We start from the raw sequence: 25,995 nt of genomic DNA on the forward strand, positions 1-25,995 counted from the left end.
TTCTAGTGGAATGATATAGGTAGCACACATGAGGACATTTTTCTCTGTTGAGATCATTTCCTTTTAAATTTATAGCCAGATGAAAAATGTCCCTGTTTTGATTAATTTAATAGCGTGAGTTAGGTCTGCTCTATACCAAATTAGCATACCCTCTGAGTCCCTTCCCTGTTTCACACCTGGTAGTACGGTGGATGGGATTACCAGCTCTCTGTCACCTAGAGGGAAACCAGTGGGTCCATCTCATCTATACTATGTTTCTTGTAGGGTGACAGTCTGAATTTCTGATTTCTTTGGTGAAGTCCAGGTTCCTGCTCTTTAAGCCAAAGGCAGATGACCTCAGGCCTGGGATATTCCAGGATGAGTTAGTGATGGCTTTGTGTTCCATAAAGTGTCCAATGTTAGTCGTGTGGTTTGGCTTCAGGCCAGTAAGTGTGAGCAGAGCCTTGTGAGCATCTGGTACATGCCATCGGCTTGGGCTAGTGTAAGAGTGGGGGTTGGCCCTGTTTGCCTGCTCACGGCCTGGGCGTATGTGTGACATCCATGTTGAGGCCCTCTTTGCGGGAGTGGGGGGCAAGGGGTGGGCAGGAAGGGCATAAGTCTGAGGGCAGGAGGGGGCATAAATGGGGTGTGGGCATGGTTGACTTGGGGGTGTGTTGATTGGTTGGGGTGGGGGTGTGTATGTGGCTGGTGGTGTTGTGGCCTGGATGTAGGTCCTCTCGGTGTGTGGGAGGGTGTGAGGGGTTGTCAGGAGGGCTATCAGGGTGGCTGACAGGGGGGGGGGTGCTCAGAGGGGTGGAATCCCCTGGGCTTGGGCTTCTTCATTTGTCTGTCCCGCTATGTTGTAGACGCTATGGTCAGGGTCTGGGGTGGACTGTTCTGCTGTGGTGTTGAGACTTTTGTTGGGTGCTGAGGTGGGCTGTTCTGCTATGGTGTTGAGACTTTTGTTGGGTGCTGAGGTGGGCTGTTCTGCTATGGTGTTGAGACTTTTGTTGGGTGCTGAGGTGGGCTGTTCTGCTATGGTGTTGAGACTTTTGTTGGGTGCTGAGGTGGGCTGTTCTGCTGGCTTCTCTGCGGGGGTGGCCACCTCTCCAATGGGTTGTTCTCTGTCACACGCCATCCCCATCACCCTCTCCTCCAGCAGTCTGATCCTCTCCTCTCGTGCTCTGTTTTTCTCCTGCTCCTGCTCTTTGTCCTGTAGATGCTGTCTCACTGCAGTCCAGAGTGCAGATATGTCTCTCTCCACCTCCAGCTCTCCGGGTCTGGTTAAGGGGGGTGTTGTTGTGCTGGACTGTTGTCTGCTGACTGGACTGTAATCACCTGCTGTTCCAGGTCCACCTGCCTTACCTCCAGCTCTCCAGGTCTGGTTAAGGGGGGTGTTGTTGTGCTGGACTGTTGTCTGCTGACTGGACTGTAATCACCTGCTGTTCCAGGTCCACCTGCCTTACCTCCAGCTGGGTGAATTCAACCCTCATTTGAATGGTTGACTTTCCGCTTGAGGGTGCTCGTCTGTGGGTTTATGTAATGAGAGGTCTGTTCTGATCTTCTCGGCGTGGGGGTATCTTTCTCAAGGTAGAGCTTCTCCTGCTGAGCTATGTCTTTTGATTAGGTGAAAGTCCAGCTGAAACTGTTTGCTGTTCCAGACTTATAGAGATGTATATATTAGCTGACTCAGAGTCCTTGTTGTTTATCATCCCAAGTTTCCACCCATCGGTAACAACCCCCCTCTTAACAAAGGGGTAGTGTGTTAATATAGCACTGTGCCATGTCAGCGGATGGTCTGTGTTAATATAGCACTGTGCCAGGGGATGGTCTGTGTTAATATAGCACTGTGCCATGGGATGGTCTGTGTTAATATAGCACTGTGCCATGGGATGGTCTGTGTTAATATAGCACTGTGCCATGGGATGGTCTGTGTTAATATAGCACTGTGCCATGGGATGGTCTGTGTTAATATAGCACTGTGCCAGGGGATGGTCTGTGTTAATATAGCACTGTGCCAGGGGATGGTCTGTGTTAATATAGCACCATGCCAGGGGATGGTCTGTGTTAATATAGCACTGTGCCAGGGGATGGTCTGTGTTAATATAGCACCATGCCAGGGGATGGTCTGGTTAATATAGCTCCATGCCAGGGGATGGTCTGTGTTAATATAGCACTGTGCCATGTCAGCGGATGGTCTGTGTTAATATAGCACTGTGCCATGCCAGGGGATGGTCTGGTTAATATAGCTCCATGCCAGGGGATGGTCTGTGTTAATATAGCACTGTGCCATGCCAGGGGATGGTCTGTGTTAATATAGCACTGTGCCATGCCAGGGGATGGTCTGGTTAATATAGCTCCATGCCAGGGGATGGTCTGGTTAATATAGCTCCATGCCAGGGGATGGTCTGGTTAATATAGCTCCATGCCAGGGGATGGTCTGGTTAATATAGCTCCATGCCAGGGGATGGTCTGTGTTAATATAGCTCCATGCCAGGGGATGGTCTGTGTTAATATAGCACTGTGCCATGTCAGCGGATGGTCTGTGTTAATATAGCACTGTGCCATGCCAGGGGATGGTCTGGTTAATATAGCTCCATGCCAGGGGATGGTCTGGTTAATATAGCTCCATGCCAGGGGATGGTCTGGTTAATAGAGCTCCATGCCAGGGGGTGGTCTGTGTTAATATAGCACTGTGCCATGCCAGGGGATGGTCTGGTTAATATAGCACCATGCCAGGGGATGGTCTGTGTTAATATAGCACTGTGTCTTGTCAGCGGATGGTCTGTGTTAATATAGCACTGTGCCATGCTTGGGGATGGTCTGGTTAATATAGCACTGTGCCATGCCAGGGGATGGTCTGTGTTAATATAGCTCCATGCCAGGGGATGGTCTGTGTTAATATAGCACTGTGCCATGCTTGGGGATGGTCTGTGTAATATAGCACTGTGCCATGCCAGGGGATGGTCTGTGTAATATAGCACTGTGCCATGCTTGGGGATGGTCTGTGTTAATATAGCACTGTGCCATGCTTGGGGATGGTCTGGTTAATATAGCACTGTGCCATGGGATGGTCTGGTTAATATAGCTCCATGCCAGGGGATGGTCTGTGTTAATATAGCTCCATGCCAGGGGATGGTCTGTGTTAATATAGCACTGTGCCATGCTTGGGGATGGTCTGTGTTAATATAGCACTGCGCCATGCCAGGGGATGGTCTGTGTTAATATAGCTCCATGCCAGGGGATGGTCTGTGTTAATATAGCACTGTGCCATGGGATGGTCTGGTTAATATAGCTCCATGCCAGGGGATGGTCTGTGTTAATATAGCTCCATGCCAGGGGATGGTCTGTGTTAATATAGCACTGTGCCATGCTTGGGGATGGTCTGTGTTAATATAGCACTGTGCCATGCCAGGGGATGGTCTGTGTTAATATAGCTCCATGCCAGGGGATGGTCTGTGTTAATATAGCACTGTGCCATGCCAGGGGATGGTCTGTGTAATATAGCACTGTGCCATGCTTGGGGATGGTCTGTGTTAATATAGCACTGTGCCATGCCAGGGGATGGTCTGTGTTAATATAGCTCCATGCCAGGGGATGGTCTGTGTTAATATAGCACTGTGCCATGCCAGGGGATGGTCTGTGTAATATAGCACTGTGCCATGCCAGGGGATGGTCTGTGTAATATAGCACTGTGCCATGCCAGGGGATGGTCTGTGTAATATAGCACTGTGCCAGGGGATGGTCTGGTTAATATAGCTCCATGCCAGGGGATGGTCTGTGTTAATATAGCTCCATGCCAGGGGATGGTCTGTGTTAATATAGCTCCATGCCAGGGGATGGTCTGTGTTAATATAGCACTGTGCCATGCTTGGGGATGGTCTGTGTAATATAGCACTGTGCCATGCCAGGGGATGGTCTGTGTTAATATAGCTCCATGCCAGGGGATGGTCTGTGTTAATATAGCACTGTGCCATGCTTGGGGATGGTCTGTGTAATATAGCACTGTGCCATGCCAGGGGATGGTCTGTGTTAATATAGCTCCATGCCAGGGGATGGTCTGTGTTAATATAGCACTGTGCCATGCTTGGGGATGGTCTGTGTAATATAGCACTGTGCCATGCCAGGGGATGGTCTGTGTAATATAGCACTGTGCCATGCCAGGGGATGGTCTGTGTAATATAGCACTGTGCCAGGGGATGGTCTGGTTAATATAGCTCCATGCCAGGGGATGGTCTGTGTTAATATAGCTCCATGCCAGGGGATGGTCTGTGTTAATATAGCACTGTGCCATGCCAGGGGATGGTCTGTGTAATATAGCACTGTGCCATGCCAGGGGATGGTCTGTGTAATATAGCACTGTGCCATGCCAGGGGATGGTCTGTGTTAATATAGCTCCATGCCAGGGGATGGTCTGTGTTAATATAGCTCCATGCCAGGGGATGGTCTGTGTTAATATAGCACTGTGCCATGCTTGGGGATGGTCTGTGTAATATAGCACTGTGCCATGCCAGGGGATGGTCTGTGTAATATAGCACTGTGCCAGGGGATGGTCTGGTTAATATAGCTCCATGCCAGGGGATGGTCTGTGTTAATATAGCACTGTGCCATGCCAGGGGATGGTCTGTGTAATATAGCACTGTGCCAGGGGATGGTCTGGTTAATATAGCTCCATGCCAGGGGATGGTCTGGTTAATATAGCTCCATGCCAGGGGATGGTCTGTGTTAATATAGCACTGTGCCATGCCAGGGGATGGTCTGTGTAATATAGCACTGTGCCAGGGGATGGTCTGGTTAATATAGCTCCATGCCAGGGGATGGTCTGTGTTAATATAGCTCCATGCCAGGGGATGGTCTGTGTTAATATAGCACTGTGCCATGCCAGGGGATGGTCTGTGTAATATAGCACTGTGCCATGCCAGGGGATGGTCTGTGTAAAATAGCACTGTGCCATGCCAGGGGATGGTCTGTGTTAATATAGCTCCATGCCAGGGGATGGTCTGTGTTAATATAGCACTGTGCCATGCCAGGGGATGGTCTGTGTTAATATAGCACTGTGCCAGGGGATGGTCTGTGTTAATATAGCTCCATGCCAGGGGATGGTCTGTGTTAATATAGCACTGTGCCATGCCAGGGGATGGTCTGTGTTAATATAGCTCCATGTCAGCGGATGGTCTGTGTTAATATAGCACTGTGCCATGCCAGGGGATGGTCTGTGTTAATATAGCTCCATGCCAGGGGATGGTCTGTGTTAATATAGCTCCATGCCAGGGGATGGTCTGTGTTAATATAGCACTGTGCCATGCCAGGGGATGGTCTGTGTTAATATAGCACTGTGCCAGGGGATGGTCTGTGTAATATAGCACTGTGCCATGCTTGGGGATGGTCTGTATGGAAGATACGGTTGCTTATGTTCCCATTTTTATAATAGTCAGCAAAAAAGTGTCTTGATTTTCAATAAGGAGCTTCATTTGTACTCTTTTCATGTCTTAGTATTCCTTACATTCAAAGGGTGCTGTATTTGAATGACCTCTGAACAGTGGGAGGGCGCTTCTAAGGCCTCTCCATTTGGTTGGGGCTGCTCGAGCTTTGACGCCTCTCACTTGACACGTCAGTGCTAATTGAAGTTGTATCAAGCTTGGTAGCCTTAACTTAACATTCAGTCTTTATAAAGTAAAATATATCATTGTGATGTATTTTTCTTCATGTTTAAAAGAAAATGTATAGCTTCAGACTATTACTCAGTCAGTTCCAGGTTGGAGGGTGTTTTCAGGTCTCTGTTTGTTTGCCAGAGCATTTGCTGTATAGTTTGGCAACAATAATCTTTGGTAGTTGTAAGCCTTCCAGGAAATTCCGTAATTACTCTCTCTCCATCTCTCTCCCTCTCTCGCTCTCTTTCTCTCTCTCTCGCTCCATCTCTCTCTTCATCCGTCTCTCTCTCTTTCTTTATCTCTCTGTCCATCTCTCTCTCTCTCTCTTAATCTCTCTGTCCCTCTCTCTTTCTTTATCTCTCTGTCCATCTCTCTCTCTTTCTTTATCTCTCTGTCCATCTCTCTCTCTTTCTTTATCTCTCTGTCCATCTCTCTCTCTTAATCTATCTCTTTCTTTATCTCTCTCTCATCTCTCTCTCTTTCTTTATCTCTCTGTACATCTCTCTCTCTCTTTTCATCTCTCTCTCTTCATCTCTTTGTCCATCACTCTCTCTCCTTTCATCTCTCTCCACCTCTCTCTCTTTCTCCATCTCTCTGTCCATCTCCCTCTCTTTTCATCCATCTCTATCTCTCTCTTCATCTCTCTTTACATCTCTCTCTCTCAGCCTGTGACTGTGACCCCCGGGGCATAGAGACCTCTCAGTGTGGCCAGAAGACAGGCCACTGCGTGTGTCAACAGGGGGTGTCGGGCGTGCGTTGTGATCAGTGTGCCCGGGGCTTCTCAGGCCAGTTCCCTAACTGCCAGCCCTGCCACCAGTGCTTTGGAGACTGGGACCGGGTGGTACAGAACCTGGCTGTCCGAACCAAGACCCTGTCGGAGCGGGCTGTGGAGATCCAGAACACGGGCCTGACTGGAGCCTATGAGAAGGCCTTCAGAGACCTGGAGGAGAAGCTGGCACGAGCTCAGGGCATCGTCAATGCCCGCAACACCACCGCAGAGGCAGTCAGCAGCCTGATGGAGCTCATTGAAGACCTCAGGTACAAGGCATACACACGGACACTATTATACTTTACATAACAATACACATACAAAGGTAGACTCTGTCTGAATCAAGATTCACCATGAATACCCCTCTCCTCCAGTTTTGTAGTTTAACTGTAATTTCCTTCTCCCTTTCTCTTGCAGGTCTCAGATAGGGGAGACCACAGATGTACTGAATCATCTGGAGGGAGACCTGACCAGTGTAGGGAACAGTAATGTTGAGGCCAGTAATGAGCTCAGTGCTCTAGAGAGAGAGGCCAAAGAGCTCAACCTGACCTCAGATCAGCTCCACCGCCAACTGGACATCCTGAAGAACTCTAACTTCCTGGGTGAGCAGAGACGTCCTGTCCCCTTTCCACCAGGGGGATTCTGGGATACGTAGTGCCTTAATTGCTGGTGTTATCAATGTTTTTTTTTTGTAGAAATACTTTTGAAACATTAGTTAAATGTGTCTTTCTTATTTTCGGGCCCCTCTCCTTCACCCAGGTGCATATGAAAGCATCCGAAGCTCCTATAATAAGTCCCGTGACGCAGAGCGGCGAGCCAACCAGTCCACCACTACCACGCCCAGCACTGTCAGCCAATCAGCAGACACCCGCCGCAAGACAGAACGCCTCGTCTCTGCCAAAAAAGACGACTTCAACCGCAAGAACGCCGCCAACAAGCGAGCCCTGGGGGACCTCAATGCCAAAGCACAAACCCTGGACATGAAGAAGATCAACGAGAAGGTGAAGCATCAACATAAACAGCCAGATACAAACGGTCAGTGTTATGGAAAGTTACGAAAATCTACTAATCTGAATCATATTCCACCCCGCCCCCTTTGACCAGGTCTGTGGGGGCCCTGGCGATTCCCCCTGTGTAGAGAGCCATTGTGGAGGGGCGGGTTGCCGTGACGACGAGGGGAACAGGCACTGTGGAGGCCTGAACTGCAACGGTGCCGTAGCGATGGCAGAGAACGCCTTGGAAAAGTCTAAGCACGCAGAGAAAGAGCTGAACATAGCCATGAGGGAGGTAGAGGAGCTCTTCCACAAGGTCCGTTTCTCCAAGTGGACACACTCTTTAATAGATGAACACAAACTGTCTTGACAGGAAAGGAAGACTTGCTAAATCTGTTGTGGCATGTCATTAATGAAAACATACCCCTGTATCACCTACAGTATGAGGGTACATTTGACATTTTAGTCATTTAGCAGACACTTATTCAGAGCGACTTACAGTTAATGCATTCACTAGGTGAGATAACGACCTATCACAGTCATAGTAGGTCAAACGTTTCTACAATGAAGCAGCTATCAGTAAAGTCGGGGGAATTGATAAGTTATCCCTGGTTCTCTGTATCCCCCTGTTTGGCTTCTCAGGTGGCAGATGCCAAGACCAAGGCAGAGGAGGCAAAGGGTAAAGCCCAGGCAGCTCTGGACAAGGCCACTAACACCAAGAACAAGGTGGAGCGCTCCAACAACGACCTGCGGGACCTCATCAAGCAGATCAGGGACTTCCTCATGCGTGAGTTCGCTTCTAGTAAAACCTTTTTGGGAAAAGTGACGGAGAATTCAGATATTAGAGGAAAAGTGAGTTCAGACCGTGGCCACATTGGGCCATACAAGCAATGTATCTTCACCTCGGGATAGTCATCATGATCATTAAGTATTAACTTCCAATCTGTGTCAAAAATCTCTTCACTGATCTGAATATCTTTTCTGTCTCCTTGCAGAGGAGGGTGCTGATCCAGACAGCATTGAAACAGTGGCTAACCGTGTCCTGGAGCTGTCCATCCCAGCCTCACCACAGCAGATCAGACACCTGGCAGAGGAGATCAAGGACCGGGTCCGGAGCCTCTCCAACGTAGACGCCATTCTGAAACAGACACAGGACGACGTGCGCAAGGCAGAGCAGCTGCTGCAGGAGGCCAAGAAGGCCAGGTGTGTGTGTGTGTGTGTGTGTGTGTGTGTGTGTGTGTGTGTGTGTGTGTGTGTGTGTGTGTGTGTGTGTGTGTGTGTGTGTGTGTGTGTGTGTGTGTGTGTGTGTGTGTGTGTGTGTGTGTGTGTGGAGGGTTATAGTATGTGGAGGGTTATAGTATGTGGAGGGTTATCGTATGTGGAGGGTTATAGTATGTAGAGGGTTATAGTATGTGGAGGGTTATAGTATGTGGAGGGTTATAGTATGTAGAGGGTTATCGTATGTGGAGGGTTATAGTATGTAGAGGGTTATAGTATGTGGAGGGTTATAGTATGTAGAGGGTTATAGTATGTAGAGGGTTATAGTATGTAAAGTGTTATAGCATTATCAAGTCAAAGAGAATAGTCCAGAACAGCAAAACGCTCCTGATTCCAACATGTGTTTCCGTTCTGTAGGAATCGGGCAGACGGGGTGAAATCCACAGCAGAGACGGTGAAACGGGCGCTTGAGGACGCTAAGACGGCCCAGGCTGCAGCGGAGAAGGCCATACAGCGGGCGAGGGTTGACATCGGTGAAACGGAAGTCCGACTAGCACAGGTACAGTAGGAACTCAACTGAGTGGACGCCATCTGTATTCTGTTTGATGGGGATGAGGAGGATGAAGAGATAATACGTTCCTGATATTTTCTCTGCTCGTAGATCGAGTCTGAGACCTCCAGCAGTGAACATGACCTGAATAATGCCATGGATCGCCTTGGCAACCTGGGTCGGGGGATTGACAGTCTGAAACTCAAACGTGCAAAAAACAGCATGGCAGCAGCTCGAGCTGAGGAGACAGCCACTATGGCACGGGACAAAGCCAATGATGCCAAGCAGGTGTGTGTGTGTGTGTGTGTGTGTGTGTGTGTGTGTGTGTGTGTGTGTGTGTGTGTGTGTGTGTGTGTGTGTGTGTGTGTGTGTGTGTGTGTGTGTGTGTGTGTGTGTGTGTGTGTGTGTTCAATGTGTGTGTGTGTGTTCAATGTGTGTGTGTGTGTTCAATGTGTGTGTGTGTGTGTTCAATGTGTGTGTGTGTGTTCAATGTGTGTGTGTGTTTATTCAATGTGTGTGTGTGTTTATTCAATGTGTGTGTGTGTTTATTCAATGTGTGTGTGTGTGTTCAATGTGTGTGTGTGTGTGTTCAATGTGTGTGTGTGTGTGTTCAATGTGTGTGTGTGTGTTCAATGTGTGTGTGTGTTTATTCAATGTGTGTGTGTGTTTATTCAATGTGTGTGTGTGTTTATTCAATGTGTGTGTGTGTGTTCAATGTGTGTGTGTGTTCAATGTGTGTGTGTGTGTTCAATGTGTGTGTGTGTGTGTGTGTGTGTGTGTGTGTGTGTGTGTGTGTGTGTGTGTGTGTGTGTGTGTGTGTGTGTGTGTGTGTGTGTGTGTGTGTGTGTGTGTGTGTGTGTGTGTGTTCAATGTGTGTGTGTGTGTTCAATGTGTGTGTGTGTGTGTTCAATGTGTGTGTGTGTGTTCAATGTGTGTGTGTGTTTATTCAATGTGTGTGTGTGTTTATTCAATGTGTGTGTGTGTTTATTCAATGTGTGTGTGTGTGTTCAATGTGTGTGTGTGTTCAATGTGTGTGTGTGTGTTCAATGTGTGTGTGTGTGTTCAATGTGTGTGTGTGTGTTCAATGTGTGTGTGTGTGTTCAATGTGTGTGTGTGTGTTCAATGTGTGTGTGTGTTTATTCAATGTGTGTGTGTGTTTATTCAATGTGTGTGTGTGTTTATTCAATGTGTGTGTGTGTTTATTCGATGTGTGTGTGTGTTTATTCAATGTGTGTGTGTGTTTATTCAATGTGTGTGTGTGTTCATTCAATGTGTGTGTGTGTGTTCATTCAATGTGTGTGTGTGTGTTCATTCAATGTGTGTATTTAGGACTGTAATACTCTGACTGATGCTAATTATGCTGTGTTATTTCTCTCAGATTTTAGATGGCGAGCTGACGGATAAGTATCACACAGTACAGGACTTGGTGGACAGGAAAGCCAAGACCGTCCAGGAGGCCAAAAAGACAGCAGAGCGCCTGAGAGACGAGGCCAAGGAGCTACTGAAAGACGCGCAGGACAAGCTCCAGAGACTAGCAGGTGTGTGGCAGGGAACCCTGGAGGGGACTGGGTCACATTGTTTAATTAAGAGCAGCAATGTTTTTGATTTACACAAGCTAACCTTGGAGAATAGCGAAGGCAACATTGCCCTTTTGTGGTTAAACAGTGCCACTGTATTGTCTGAATTTGTCTGATGGTGGTGTACTCAAACCAGAGAACAAACTGTACATTTTACATTTTAGTAATTTGAGAAATAATAAGGAACCCGCACACTGCTCTTGATAGTATCACTGCTCTTGATAGTATCACTGCTCTTGATAGTATCACTGCTCTTGATTGTATCACTGCTCTTTAATAAGCTTTAGGTATCGGCCTCACGGCCAACGTCAGACGTTTTAGTCATTTAGCGGGTGCTCTTATCCCGAGCGACTTACAGTTAGTGCATTCATCTTAAGATAGTTAGGTGGGACAACCACATATCACAGGCATAGTAAGTACACTATTCCTCAATAAAGTAGTTATCTACTTTAGATAGGAGTCAAGATTATTATATATATATTTTTGTATTTATTTAAGATACCTGTCCAAAGAGTAAGGTTTCAGGTGCTTTCTGAAGATGGGCAGGGACTCCCGCTATCCTAGCTTCAGAGGGAAGCTGGTTCCACCATTGGGGTGCCAGGACAGGTCTACAGTATGTCAGTCAGCCAAGTCTGGTTATTCTGAGATTAAGATAAAAACTTGACACACTTTATATCCACAGAACTAGAGAAAGACTATGAAGAGAACCAGAAAAAGTTGGAGGGCAAAGCACGGCAGTTGGACGGCCTAGAAGACAAGATGAAGGCTATCCTCAACGACATCAACAAACAGATTCAGATCTACAACACCTGTCAGTAAACAGGGACCTGGCCGAGTTAAACCAATCACTGACTGACTGCAGACGCTATGTGATCCTACTATTGCTTTACTCTCTTGTAGGGTGTACACTGTATGGCGTGGGGAACTCAGTGGGGAACTCAGTGGGGAACTCAGTGTGGAACTCAGTGGGGAACTCAGTGGGGAACTCAGTGTGGAACTCAGTGGGGAACTCAGTGGGGAACTCAGTGGGGAACTCAGTGTGGAACTCAGTGGGGAACTCAGTGGGGAACTCAGTGGGGAACTCAGTGTGGAACTCAGTGGGGAACTCAGTGGGGAACTCAGTGGGGAACTCAGTACTGCACCTACAGCCATGGTGCTTATCCAACTACACGGTGTAACTGTGTCTTTTTGATTGTAAGATTTCACACATCTAATATAACATTATGTGCCCTCAGTGTATTACTGTGTGACTTTCAACTGAAGGATAGAAGTGGCTCCACATGACATTTACGAAAATAATTATCCATTTGTGTGTGTGAAAAATACGAAAATGTGCAAATATGTTTAGACTCAACTCAGATCATCCTCCAAACACTGCCACATTCAGAATATAAATAATGCCAAAAAAGTACTTATGAATAAATTGTTCTGGAAAAACAATGAACAAAAGTTGTTATGTGTACCGACTGAGGATGAACCGGGGGATGATTGGTGACTTTGACATGGTTTCTGATCTCTCCTGGATTAAATGATGGGATGCTTGTTCTATTTAAACACTACATAGACTCAATGGATGGTATTGTTTCTGTAATTGAGAGAAAGCTGTTTTTGAGTTGTCTGACAATAATACTGAAAAAGTATTTCCACCCTCCAGTGTAGGAAAACTGAAATTGTGTGACTAATAAAACTGGAACACCATCAATGCACACAATAAACATACATTGCATATGCAATGGTGAGGAGAGAGGTGTGGATCACCTAAGGAGAATGTAGTTTCCCGCTCAGCCCAGTCAAAACTGTTCGCTGCTCTGGCTCCCCAATGGTGGAACAAACTCCCTCACGACGCCAGGACAGCGGAGTCAATCACCACCTTCCGGAGACACCTGAAACCCCACCTCTTTAAGGAATACCTAGGATAGGATAAAGTAATCCTTCTCACCCCCCCCCCCCCTTAAAATATGTAGATGCACTATTGTAAAGTGGCTGTTCCACTGGATGTCATAAGGTGAATGCACCAATTTGTAAGTCGCTCTGGATAAGAGCGTCTGCTAAATGACTTAAATGTAAATGTAATGTAATGTAGTTAAAAATTGTCATGTCTAAACTAGTTCATGTCTTATTCAAATCTCTCTATTATAAACCCCATATAATAGGCCTGTTTTACTCATCTCATAGACTGGTTTCATAGCTGCTTTCCTGTCGAACCAGCCAAGAAAACCTTTGTCACATGGGAGAATCTCAATAGAGTTGTTCAATTGCACAATTCTCGCGTCCTCTCGCCTCTTTCTCAAAACCCATTGGAGGAGAAGGTCAGAGGGGCGGGACCTTTGGCTTTCTCATCCAATGGATTTTTAGAAGGAAGCGATGAGAGAGGACGCGAGGAGATAATGCAATTGAGAGTTTCCCATTGTGAGGGGTCGGTTTCTACAGTGCCGTCTCAGTCTGCCTGCCTCCAGGAAGTGGTCAGTCTTCGAAGTGCTTTTCGGTTTGGACTGTTTTTGTTCCTAAACAAAGTGCGAGTCATTTCCCGTGGGCTGGTAAAGTAACTTAGGTTGAAGCGATTTATCGTTTTGTTGCCATTCACGTCACTTATATTTGATTAAAATATTTAGGAATCTATAGGAGATGGGACCCGGATAACGAGAATATTCTAGAAACACCAAGATTGCGGGAAGGGGTGAGCAGAGGCCCGCGGCGGTCAAGGAGCTTAGGAAGGGCTGAAGAAGTACGGACTCGCCGGCCATTGTGCACAAAGACGGGGAGACGATACTCCAAATTATACATGTTTTGTAAGTAGTCTGTCATACTTGCTAGTATTAAAAAAAAATAGTAATGTTCAATTATTAGTCATGAGGCGCTATTGTCAATAGCTATTGTTTGTTTAGCTTGTCAACAACTGACAAACGTTTGGTAGCAGCGAAATTGGCTAACAAGCTAATGACATTTGCCAGAACTGCTAGTAATTTAGCTAGTAAGATAAAGCTAGTTGTCTAACTGTTGTTAGCTTAGCTAACGTTAGCCGGCTAGCCAGTTAGCCAGGTAACGTTGTTACATTGGCAATTTATCCCTGTTGTTACTGACATTATATAGATTATCTGTTAACATTTTAACGTTAAATTATCAGATTTTTGATGAACTGATTGGCCAATGAACATTGATAGCCAAGTATCTTATTTTAGCATGCGAGCTAACTTAGTTAGCTACCTAACGTTAAGTAACTGGTCGTCACAAGCTAACAACTAACTTGCCGCATGAACATGAATGTATAAAGTAAGCAACTATAGTCTAGCTATCCACTAAGACATTGTAGTTGACGTTAGTTAGCATTGTACCGAAGGTAACGGAGATGTTTTAGAGTCACATTGTCTTCCAGTGTGCAACATTCATGGGCAACATCCAAGGCAAAATATTCAAGATAGCTAGCTAGATACAGTAGATAATATCACAAATGGTTGGGATACTCAATAAGACAGCCACCCTAAGTCATCTTGGTAATAAATGCAGAGATGCCTATTGCAATGTTTGCAGACAGATTCTAATCAGATCAATGTACCGGATATGTTTAAAATGTGAGTTTAATCTGACTGGGGTCAGGTTTCAAATTTGCATGTGTGCAAATGACTTAATTGATCATATATTCTGTAACCTACTATATACACCACAGATCACACTCTTTATGACTCTTATGTAGCTCTGCAACACTCATTCATAACTGGTGGGTCCCCTGACTCTTAGGACCTCTGATTCTGTTCCGGGAGATTTCTGACCTGTATCATCGCCAAGATAGCTGGACCGGGTAGAAAGCGGCACACCCCAGAACCAGACCCCAGCAGCAGTGACGCCGGGGACGGGCGGCCTGTGAGCGCCAAGCGCCTGAAGATGGCCAGCAGCAGTGAGTCAGGGCGGCGGAATGGGGGTCAGCGCAGCGCAGATGACAGCACCAGCAAGAAGAAGCAGAAAGACAGGGCCAACCAGGAGAGCAGGGAGGCCAAGCGAGCAGCAGCAGGGGCCAATGCAGAGCACAAGAAAGGTGAAATGGTTGAAGGGGAGAGATTTGGGCTGTGGTTAACTTGGCAAAGCATGAGGGTACGTCCCTGAGATGCTGCTTTATTAGCATTGGTAGAGTGTTGGCTGAGAACAAGTCTATTTGCCTGTGTTTACACGGCAGCCCAATTTTGATATTGTTTTCCCACTAATTGGTCTTTTGACTAACGTGTTACTGAGAGCACACTGCCTGCCCTTCAGGACATCTACAGCACCCGGTGTCACAGCAACGGCAAAAAATGGATCAAGGACCTGAGCCACGGCCCATTCACCACGCTACTATCTAGAAGGCGGAGACATTACAGGTGCATCAAAGCTGGGACCGAGAAACTGGGCAAAACAGCTTCTATCTCCAGGCCATCAGACTGTTAAATAGTCACCACTAGCCAGCCTCCTCCCAGTACCCAGCCCTGAACCTTAGTCATAGTCACTGCTTCTAGCCGGCTACAACCCTGCACCTTAGACTGCTCCCCTATGTACATAGTCATTGAACCCTGGTCACTTTTTAATAATGTTTACATACAGTTTTACCCACTTCATATGTATGTACTGTATTCTAGTCAAGGTTCGTCCTATATAACTACTGCTGTACACCTTTTCTATTCATATACAGTCTATTCACACCATTATATATATTTTCTGCACTCTAACATAGCTTGTTCTGATATTTATTTTAATTTGAGGAATTTGTGTGTATTGTTAGGTATTACTGCACTGTTGGAGCTTGAAACCTAAGCATTTCACTGCACCTGTGATAACATTGCAAAATATATGTAGGTAACTTTTTTTGATTTGGCCAATCACTGCAGATCTTTTCACATGAATTTTTTTTGTTGCTGATCTCGTTGGTCTTCTGACCAATTTAGTGAAGGAAAAAAATCATCCTTGTTGTTGAGGCCTATTTTGATTTATATATGACATAAAATCTGAAGATAAATGGGGGAGACTAGTGGTGTTGAACGGTACTTGAAATTTCAATGTGTCATCTCTGCAGTGTTTTCCATTAGCACCGTTGGCTAATCAGCCAGTTACAGACACATTTTCAACTGCCTACTTTTCCCACTTCGCATTAGATGCGTTATGCAGAAATCGATCTGCTATTTCCTGGTTGCTCAATTCTAATTTCAGGTTCTGTGACAAAACTAGTGTCTGTAGTGTAGAGTCATTCTACCATCTTAACTGCTGTGAAATACCCTTTTCTATTAACAAATATGTTGTTTTATTGGTTTCAGCTATTTGAAGCTGGTGTACGAATCTGAAAGTAAAAGACACAAAGGCAAAACTTAAGAATGGGAAGAATGGAAATGGCGTACATCGAATTCTATTGGTCACATACACACGTTTAGCAGATGTTATTGCGGTTGTAGGGAATGCATGTGTTCCTAGCTCCAACCGTGCCGCATATGTACAGTAATAGTAAAATAGGATAGGGCTTGACTAGAATACAGTATATGCATATGAAATGGGTAAAACAGTATGTAAACATTATTAAAGTGACCAGTCTTCTGTTATTACACAGTGTTCCATGTGCATAGGGCAGCAGCCTCTAAGGTACAGGGTTGAGTAACTGGGTGGTAGCCAGCTAGTGACTAAGTTCAGGGCAGGAGACTGGCTAGTGATGGCTATGTAACAGTCTAATGACCTTGGGAAAGAAGCTGTTTTTCCTGTCTCTCTGTCCCAGCTTTGATGCACCTGTACTGACCTCACGTTCTGGATGATAGTGGGGTAAACAGCCCGTGACCCTGGTGACTGCGGCCCTTGATGATCTTCTTGACCTTCAGGTGACACCGGGTGCTGTAGATGTCCCAAAGGGCTGGCAGTGTGCTCCCGGTGATGCGTTGGGCTGACCGTACCAACCTCTGGAGAGCCCTGTGGTTGTGGACGGTGCAGTTGTCGTACCAGGCGGTGATACAACAAAGCGGCCATATCTATCGGCACAATACTGCTTCTTAGACTTGCTTTCAATGAGAATGGCATAACTATAACATGCATTTCTATGTGAATTTGGTCTGGTCGCCCAAAAAAGTTACATATTGCAGCTTTAACTACTTTTCATTTAAAACTTTTAATTCGCTAGTCTGTCGATTCCTCTCCTGCCATAATGACTGATTTTCTGCCTGTTAATCACAAAACCACTGATGACAGGGAAACACAGTCTGCTGTCTGTCCTGCCTCCCGGTCTAATTTGTGTGACGTGGTTAGTTGCAGTAGAATGTCTTAACACTGAGGGAGAGAGCATGATACTTGTGAATCTGCACGTCCCGTGTAAATGTAAGTGGTAACGATGAGTTGAAATCCACCATAATTATTGTTTTCTGGCACAATCGTTTGTTTTCTTTCATGTGCTTCACATAGCTGTCCACGTGGAGTCGTGTGGCATTGCCTTTTTACCGTGCATTGATTGACAACTGAACAGCTAGGTGTTGACTAGTTTATAAAAGGTGTTGAACTGACTGAATAAAGTCGATCTCCAATATCCCTTTGTCATTCATAAATCGTGCAACGTGATTATACCATATGTTTGTCGCATCGGGACAAGTAAACCAATAGTTTTTATTTATTTTAGGTTTCCTTTCCTAGGGTGTCAGGTCTTGCCAGACAGTGACTCTGCAGTGAATGACTTTTGTCTCGTTAGTCATTGTAGCCCACCGAATCGCTTCGGTGAGAGAGCCGTTCATTTGTTTCCCACATTAGCGTTTTTGGTGATTTTATCAGCAGATACATTCTGAAAACATTTGATAATGGTGAATCATCACTGCAGGAAATGTAAATGGAACAATGTGTAGTGGAGAGCCTCATTCTGAAGTAGCCTGTCAGAATTATATCCTGACTATTTTAATAAATCCAATGGTTATTTGTTTTGGCGTAACGCCCCTCCCCTATTTGACCTAGATAGTTTGTGTATATGTATTGATATGTAGGCTACGTGGGCCTTTTTTGAAAAATGTATGTAGTTCTGTCCTTGAGCTGTAGTTGTCTATTAATGTTCTGTATTATGTCATGTTTCATGTGGACCCCATGAAGAGTAGCTGCTGCTTTTGCAACAGCTAATGGGGATGCAAATAAAATACCGTTACTTGAACTCTTAACACGTTTGTTTTTGTTGTGGACTTAGAACACTTTTCTATAATAAAAAAAATGTTTATAAAGAAAATCAATTAAATTGATTTTTATAGGGCCCTGCCTATTGTACATTTTAGATTAATTTAGGCTCATGTAAAATCAGAATGATATAATAAGTAAGACTGAAACCTTTATTTCAATTTAACCTGAAATATATTTTTCTGGATAATGTGGGCTATTTACCTCATCTTTTTCAGTTGAATTAAAATGCATAGTTTGAGGAACAACAATCATAGTTGCAACTTATATCTTGCAGTTAAACTAGAGGTCCTGGATGGCAGGAAGTTTGGCCCCAGTGATGTACTGGGCCGGACGCACTACCCTCTGTAGCTCCTTGCGGTCGGAGGCAGAGGAGTTGCCATACCGGGCAGTGTTGCAACCAGTCAGGATGCTCTCGATGGTGCAGCTGTTGAACCTTTTGAGGATCTGGGGAACCATGCCAAATATTTTCAGTCTCTTGAGTCTCTTCATGACTTTCTTGGAATGTTTGGACCATGGATAGTTTGTTGGTGATGTGGCACTTGAAACTCTCACTGTTCCACTACAGACCTGTTGATGTGAATGGGGACGTGTGTTCGGCCCTCCATTTCCTGTAGTCCACGATCATCTCCTTTGTCTTGCTCACGTTGAGGGAGAGGTTGTTGTCCTGGCACCACACTGCCTGGTCTCTGACCTCCCTATAGGCTGTCTCATTGTTGTCGGTAATCAGGCCTACCAATGTTGTCATCGGCAGACTTAATGATCGTGTTGGAGTCATGCTTGGCCACGAAGTCATGAGTGAACAGGGAGTACAGGAGGGGCTAAGCACGCACCCCTGAGGGGCCCCCGTGTTGAGGATCAGTGTGGCAGATGTGTTGTTCCCTACACTTACCACCTAGGGGCAGCCCGTAAGGAACTCCAGGATCCAGTTGTAGAGGGAGATGTTTAGTCCCAGTGTCCTTAGCTTAGTGATGAGCTTTGTGGGTACTATGCGGTTGAATGCTAAGCTGTAGTCAATGAACAGCATTCTCACATAGGTGTTCCTTTTGTACAGGCGGGAAAGGGCAGTGTGGATTGCGATTGCATCATCTCTGGATCTGTTGGGATGGTTATGCAAATTGGAGTGGGTCTGGGGTTTCCAGGATGATGGTGTTGTGAGCCATGACCAGCCTCTCAAAGCACTTCATGGCTACTGACGTGAGTGCTACAGTGCGGTAGACATTTAGGCAGGTTACCTTTGCTTTCTTGGGCATAGGGACGATGGTGGTCTGCTTGAAACATGTACACTCCTGTTCAACGTTTGGGGTCACTTAGAAATGTCTGTGTTTATGAAAGTATTTTTTTCTTTTTTTAAATAACACCAAATTGATCAGAAATAAAGTGTATAATAATAATAATAATATAATAATATAATATATGTCATTTAGCAGACGCTTTTATCCAAAGCGACTTACAGTCATGTGTGCATACATTCTATGTATGGGTGGTCCCGGGGATTGAACCCACTACCCTGGCGTTACAAGCGCCATGCTCTACCAACTGAGCTACAGAGGACCCCTATAATATTTATTATTATATTATTATTATATTATAAAGTGTAGACATTGTTAATGTTGTAAATGTCCATTGTAGCTGGAAACGGTTGATTTTTGTTTTTTAACGGAATATCTACATTTATCAGCAACCATCACTCCTGTGTTCCAGTGACATGTTGTGTTAGCTAATCCAAGTTTATCATTTTGAACGGCTAATTGATCATTAGAAAACCATTTTGCAATTATGTTAGCAGCTGAAAACTGTTTTCCTGATTTTGAAAAAAGCACTAAAACTGGCCTTTAGACTAGTTGAGTATCTGGAGAATCGGCATTTGTGGGTTCGGTAACTGGCTCAAAATGTCCAGAAACACAGACCTCTCTTCTGAAACTCGTCAGTCTATTCTTGTTCTGAGAAATGAAGGATATTCCATGCGAGAAATTGCCAACAAACTGAAGATCTCGTACAACGCTGTGTACTACTCCCTTCACAGAACAGCACAAACTGGCACTAACCAGAATAGACAGAGGAGTGGGAGGCCCCGGTGCACAACTGAGCAAGAGGACAAGTACATTAGTGTCTAGTTTAAGAAATGTCCATGCATGTCTATGTATTGTCTGAAATTGAGATGTGGAGGGAGCTAATGCTGATGGAGGGAGCTAATGCCTGATCACTAGCCACTCATGTTAGATAATAGTGTGGCCAATGGTGTGGTTTTAGAGGTCCTCCTCTTCCTAAATGCAGATAGGGGAAACACTGGCTGGTATTGGTAGGTATCATGCGCTGGTTGCTGCTCTCTGCTTAATGCTGAAGAGTTGTAATCCAAGCTGATGTAAGGCCGGATCCAGGGAAACGGGCTTTGTCACAGTCATGAGAGAAAGCTGCTGTGCCTCTCCCTGCTCTGCTATTTCCAACTAGAACTCATTACCCCAATCAATTCAGAGGGCTGGCCGGCCAGCATGATTCTCCACCCACACAACGTCCTCCTCTTGCCTCATCTAGCTACCCTCGGTCTCATTGTCCACACTATATCCTTTGTGTCCTTCCGATGCCTTGGATGTTGTCTATGCCATTAACTGATTCGCACCAAGCATCTCCCCAGTTTCTTTCATATTTTAGTGGTGAAATTCCTATCATACTTTCAATGTATGTGGATCTATGTGCAAGTGACAGGCCTTTCAACAATTTCTAGAAAACACAAGTGACAGACACTACGGACTAGCCTCCTAGTGGTAAAAGCCATTTCGTTCAAAGGAGGACAAACGTCAATACTATGGTGATGTCATAGTGGACCGGGTCTATGGGGAGGGAGGTCACATGGATTACAGCCTGACTGGGAGCCCAGCTGTAGAGGTGTTGGTGTTGCCTGGGACATTTTACAGCTTGTGTGTGTGCGAGAGCGAGGGTGTGTTGTATACTGTGTGTGTGAGAGAGAGAGAGAGTTGTATACTATATGTGTGTGAGATGGCAGGAGAATAAACAAAGAGTCTGTAGTAGTGGTGTACATGGGCACCGTAGTAGACTGAGCTGAACTCTCATACATGCCCTCCACGCCAAGAAGAGAACCCCAGGCTCCATGCTGACTCAAGAGAACATGAGGTTGTTTGAGGGCCTTTCAACTTAGAGGGCAGGTGCTGCAGCTTCACAGTGACAAAAGGTAGGTTGGCTGAGCATTGCCAATGTTTGTGATTTCTTATTTCAGGTTATTTTTTTTATCAGAATGAGGATTATTTGTATCTTATTTTGTATGTTTGTGATTTTTAACAAGTTGTCGTTTGGGATTTTCTCTAGTGAAACAAATGTTTTAGCAGTGGAATCATTTTTGTACCGTCCAAAGAAGTTGTTGCATTCAGAAAATATTCAGACCCCTTGACTTCTTCCACGTTTTGGTTTACATCCTTATTCTTAAATTAATCAAATCTATACGCAATACCCCATAATGACAAAGAAAAAACAGGCTTTTAGAAGTTATTGTTTGCATTTCTGTAAATCTAGTCTCTTGTGATGCTGCAGTATTTTGAAGCTGTTTTCAGCTGACAAATGCATTGATTTATATCTAGTTGTATTTGTATAGGTATAGTAAATCTAGTCCTGTAACTAAGTTATATCCAGTCTAGGGTTGAATGGAGGGAACCCGGTTACTGGATTTACCTCTCAAAACCACTCTCTTTTCCCGGGATAAATAACTGAGCGAAACCAGTAAATTATACTAAATGATTTCAATGAGCAGCATGGCGTGAAATGGAATTGATAAATGATTTGCCATATCTCAATCTGGCTTCTCTACGGCCTCGGCGTGATGAATCAAATCCAATCAAATTTGTCACATACACATGGTTAGCAGATGTTAATGCGAGTGTAGCGAAATGCTTGTGCTTCTAGTTCCGACAATGCAGTAATAACCAACAAGTAATCTAGCTAACAATTCCAAAACTACTACCTTATAGACACAAGTGTAAGGGGTTAAAGAATATGTACATAAAGATATATGAATGAGTGATGGTACAGAGCAGCATAGGCAAGATACAGTAGATGGTATTGAGTGCAGTATATACATATGAGATGAGTATGTAAACAAAGTGGCATAGTTAAAGTGGCTAGTGATACATGTATTACATAAAGATGCAGTAGATGATAGAGTACAGTATATACGTATACATATGAGATGGATAATGTAGGGTATGTAAACATTATATTAGGTAGCATTGTTTAAAGTGGCTAGTGATATATTTTACATCATTTCCCATCAATTCCCATTATTAAAGTGGCTGGAGTTGAGTCAGTGTGTTGACGCTCAGGGTGGGGACAGACAGCCCGTCAGTATGGAGCGCAGTTCACAATGCTTGTAGACCTATCATCTCATCATGGTAACAGGTAGGTTTACATTTGCTGCAACATATTCTATACTGCAGTAGTATGACTCAATGCGCTTCTAATTTACCCATCTCCATCTGACTTTTGGGGGTCACCTTGTTTAAAAAAAAAAAAAAAAAAAATTGCAGCTGCAGAGTTTAAAAACAGCATATCGCTCGACTATCGTTGTGTTAAATCAGCGCAGGTGCGAGCCCTCTTGCAGTCTTATCTCCAACTCCATTCAAATTGCATCCAAAATACAGTTGAAGTCGGAAGTTTACATGCACTTAGGTTGGAGCCATTAAAACTAGTTTTTCAATAACTCCACACATGTATTTTTAACATACTTTAGTTTTTGCACGTCGTTTAGGACATATACTTTGCATGGAACAAGTAATTTTTCCAACAATTGTTTACAGACAGATTATTTCACTTATAATTCACTGTATCACAATTCCAGTGGGTCAGAAGTTTACATACACTAACTTAACTGTGCCTTTAAACAGCTTGGAAAATTCCAAAACATTTGTTATGGCTTTAAAAGCTTCTGTTAGGCTAAATAACATCATTTGTCAATTGGGGGTGTACATGTGGATATATTTCAAGGCCTACCTTCAAGCTCCGTTCCTCTTTGCTTGACATCATGGGAAAATCAAAAGAAATCAGCCAAGACCTCAGAAAACACACTGTAGACCTCCACAAGTCTGGTTCATCCTTGGGAGCAATTTGCAATTGCCTTAAGGTACCACGTTCATCTGTACAAACAATAGTACGCATGTATAAACACCATGGCATCATGCAGCCGTCATACCACTCAGGAAGGAGACTCGTTCGGTCTCAGAGAGATGAATGTACTTTGGTGCGAAAAGTGCAACTCAATCCCAGAACAGCAAAGGACCTTGTGATGTTGCTGGAGGAAACGGGTACAAAAGTATCTATATCAACAGTAAAACGAGTCCTATATCGACATAACCTGAAAGGAAGAAGCCACTGCTCCAAAACCGCCATAAAATAGCCAGACTACGGTTTACAATTGCACATGGGGATAAAGATTGTACTTTTTGGAGAAATGTCCTCTAGTCTGATGAAACAAAAATAGGACTGTTTGGCCATAATGACCACCGTTATGTTTGGAGGAAAAAGGGGAGGCTTGCAAGCCGAAGAACACCATCCCAAACTTGAAGCCCGGGGGTGGCGGCATCATGTTGTGGAGGTGCTTTTCTGCAGGGGGGACTGGTGCACTTCACAAAATAGATGTCTTCATGAGGGTATAAAATCATGTGGATGTATTGAAGCAACATCTCAAGACATCGGTCAGGAAGTTTGACCCAACAATTTTAAAGGCAACACACTCAATTAGTATTTGGTAGCATGTAAACTTCAGACTCACTGGGAATGTGATGAAAGAAATAAAAGCTGAAATAAATCACTCTCTACTATTGTTCTTAAAATAAAGTAGTGATCCTAACTGACCTAAGATGGGGAATTTTTACCAGGACTAAATGGCAGGAATTGTGAAAAACTGAGTTTAAATGTATTTGACTCAGGTGCATGTAAACTTCTGACTTCAATGTAGATAATCGTGTTCTAGATATATAGGGCTATATACAGTATATATAGATGTCTTAGCCTCCCTCTTTCAGATAATGCTTTATTAGGCTTTATAATGCTTTATTAGGCTTTATAATGCTTTATTTACATTTACATTACATTTAAGTCATTTAGCAGATGCTCTTATCCAGAGCGACTTACAAATTGTTTATTAGGCTTTATAATGCTTTATTAGGCTTTATAATGCTTTATTAGGCTTTATAATGCTTTATTAGGCTTTATTAGGCTTTATTAGGCTTTATAATGTTTTATTAGGCTTTATAATGTTTTATTAGGCTTTATAATGCTTTATAATGTTTTATTAGGCTTTTCAATGCTTTATTAGGCTTTATAATGCTTCATTAGACTTTATAATGCTTTATTAGGCTTTATAATGCTTTATTAGGCTTTATAATGCTTTATTAGGCTTTATAATGTTTTATAATGCTTTATTAGGCTTTATAATGTTTTATAATGCGTTATTAGGCTTTATAATGCTTTATAATGTTTTATTAGACTTTATAATGCTCTATTAGGCTTTATAATGCTTTATTATACTTTTGAATGACACTTCCGGTTTTGGCGGGAAAAATCCCAGGTTACCCGGGAGAAAAGTGATTTATTGTCCGGTTTGAACATTTTGTAAAATACCGGTAAAATATTCAACCCTTATCTATTCCTCTGCGTCTAGCTATACTGATCTGTTGTGGACTATTCTAGGTTGATTTGCATGCTTCTCTAACACAGTCACAGCAGGCGATGTGGACAAAGTGTTCTTGTGTTACAGAATCCGTTTTGAAGGTAATCCCTGTGGTATGCTGAGTGTGGTAGTCCTCTGACGGACTGCGTTGTCTCTGCTCGCTCGGTGCTGTGTAGATGTGTTTGTAGTCCTCTGACAGACTGCGTTGTCTCTGCTCGCTCGGTGCTGTGTAGATGTGTTTGTAGTCCTCTGACAGACTGTGTTGTCTCTGCTCGGTGCTGTGTAGATGTGTTTGTGGACTGGAAGCAGAATGCTAATGAGGTGATCGCGAGGCTGCGCTGTGGAGACGGGGTGCAGAGGGTGGAGGACGTCACCATTACCTTCACCGACACAGACTGTCAGGCCCGCTTCCCAGGTGAGATCACAAACTAACTACATGTCTTATAGCCTAAGTGTATGTGATGATTGCACGTGTATGAGAGCTTGTACAGGCTACATGTCTGTTTTTTTGTGTGTGTGTTGAGATGGTGTTTGAATGAGGGAGGGAGTGTGTGTGTTGAGATGGTGTTTGAATGAGGGAGGGAGTGTGTGTGTTGAGATGGTGTTTGAATGAGGGAGGGAGTGTGTGTTGAGATGGTGTTTGAATGAGGGAGTGTGTGTGTGCTGAGATGGTGTTTGAATGAGGGAGTGTGTGTGTGCTGAGATGGTGTTTGAATGAGGGAGTGTGTGTGTTTGAATGAGGGAGTGTGTGTGTTTGAATGAGGGAGTGTGTGTGTGCTGAGATAGTATTTGAATGAGGGAGTGTGTGTGTTGAGATGGTGTTTGAATGAGGGAGAGTGTGTTGTGATGGTGTTTGAATGAGGGAGTGGAGATGGTGTTTGAATGTGTGTTGAGATGGTGTTTGAATGAGGAGGGAATGTGTGTGTTGAGATGGTGTTTGAATGAGGGAGGGAGAGTGTGTGTTGAGATGGTGTTTGAATGAGGGAGGGAGAGTGTGTGTTGAGATGGTGTTTGAATGAGGGAGGGAGAGTGTGTGTTGAGATGGTGTTTGAATGAGGGAGGGAGAGTGTGTGTTGAGATGGTGTTTGAATGAGGGAGGGAGTGTGTGTTGAGATGGTGTTTGAATGAGGGTGTGTGTGTGCGTGTCTTTGGTGTGCGTGGCATTTAGCCGTTCACTTTGAACATGCAGCATTAGCACTAGTCTGATGGCCCGTGACTGCTCTCTCTCCAGATGGGCGCCAGTGGGACTGTCATCTGCATGAGGAGATTGAGGGCTCCTGCAGCAAAGTACAGTACAAAGAGAAGAGTGGCTTCCTCCTGCTGGTTATGCACAAGAAGATCCCCTTCCACTCCTGGCCTTCCCTTATGGTGAGTCTGCCAACTGGCCTCCCTGCTGTCATTTAGCATGTATTTCTCTCATGGAATACCATCACCTAC

At 44.5% G+C, this 25,995-nt stretch overlaps 2 protein-coding genes across 2 annotated transcripts in view; both read left to right on the plus strand.

Moving 5' to 3' along the window:
* LOC124045529 (laminin subunit beta-2-like) overlaps positions 1 to 12,173 on the plus strand; it is a 90,974-nt gene extending 78,801 nt beyond the window's left edge. Inside the window, exons 25-34 of the mRNA XM_046364877.1 lie at positions 6,296 to 6,668; positions 6,817 to 7,001; positions 7,159 to 7,400; positions 7,504 to 7,707; positions 8,034 to 8,178; positions 8,387 to 8,594; positions 9,027 to 9,168; positions 9,271 to 9,447; positions 10,538 to 10,697; positions 11,419 to 12,173. Of these exons, the coding sequence (XP_046220833.1) occupies positions 6,296 to 6,668; positions 6,817 to 7,001; positions 7,159 to 7,400; positions 7,504 to 7,707; positions 8,034 to 8,178; positions 8,387 to 8,594; positions 9,027 to 9,168; positions 9,271 to 9,447; positions 10,538 to 10,697; positions 11,419 to 11,555 (1,973 nt within the window). The 3' untranslated portion in view covers positions 11,556 to 12,173. The remainder of the gene's footprint in view (positions 1 to 6,295; positions 6,669 to 6,816; positions 7,002 to 7,158; positions 7,401 to 7,503; positions 7,708 to 8,033; positions 8,179 to 8,386; positions 8,595 to 9,026; positions 9,169 to 9,270; positions 9,448 to 10,537; positions 10,698 to 11,418) is intronic.
* Positions 12,174 to 13,164: 991 nt separating this feature from the next.
* LOC124045531 (ubiquitin carboxyl-terminal hydrolase 19-like) overlaps positions 13,165 to 25,995 on the plus strand; it is a 34,697-nt gene continuing 21,866 nt past the window's right edge. The window contains 4 exon segments of the mRNA XM_046364878.1: positions 13,165 to 13,525; positions 14,472 to 14,766; positions 24,845 to 24,973; positions 25,790 to 25,926. Coding sequence (XP_046220834.1) covers positions 14,616 to 14,766; positions 24,845 to 24,973; positions 25,790 to 25,926 — 417 coding nt within the window. The 5' untranslated portion in view covers positions 13,165 to 13,525; positions 14,472 to 14,615.

The sequence above is a fragment of the Oncorhynchus gorbuscha genome, linkage group LG10, assembly GCF_021184085.1.
Source record: "Oncorhynchus gorbuscha isolate QuinsamMale2020 ecotype Even-year linkage group LG10, OgorEven_v1.0, whole genome shotgun sequence".
Taxonomy (NCBI): domain Eukaryota; kingdom Metazoa; phylum Chordata; class Actinopteri; order Salmoniformes; family Salmonidae; genus Oncorhynchus; species Oncorhynchus gorbuscha.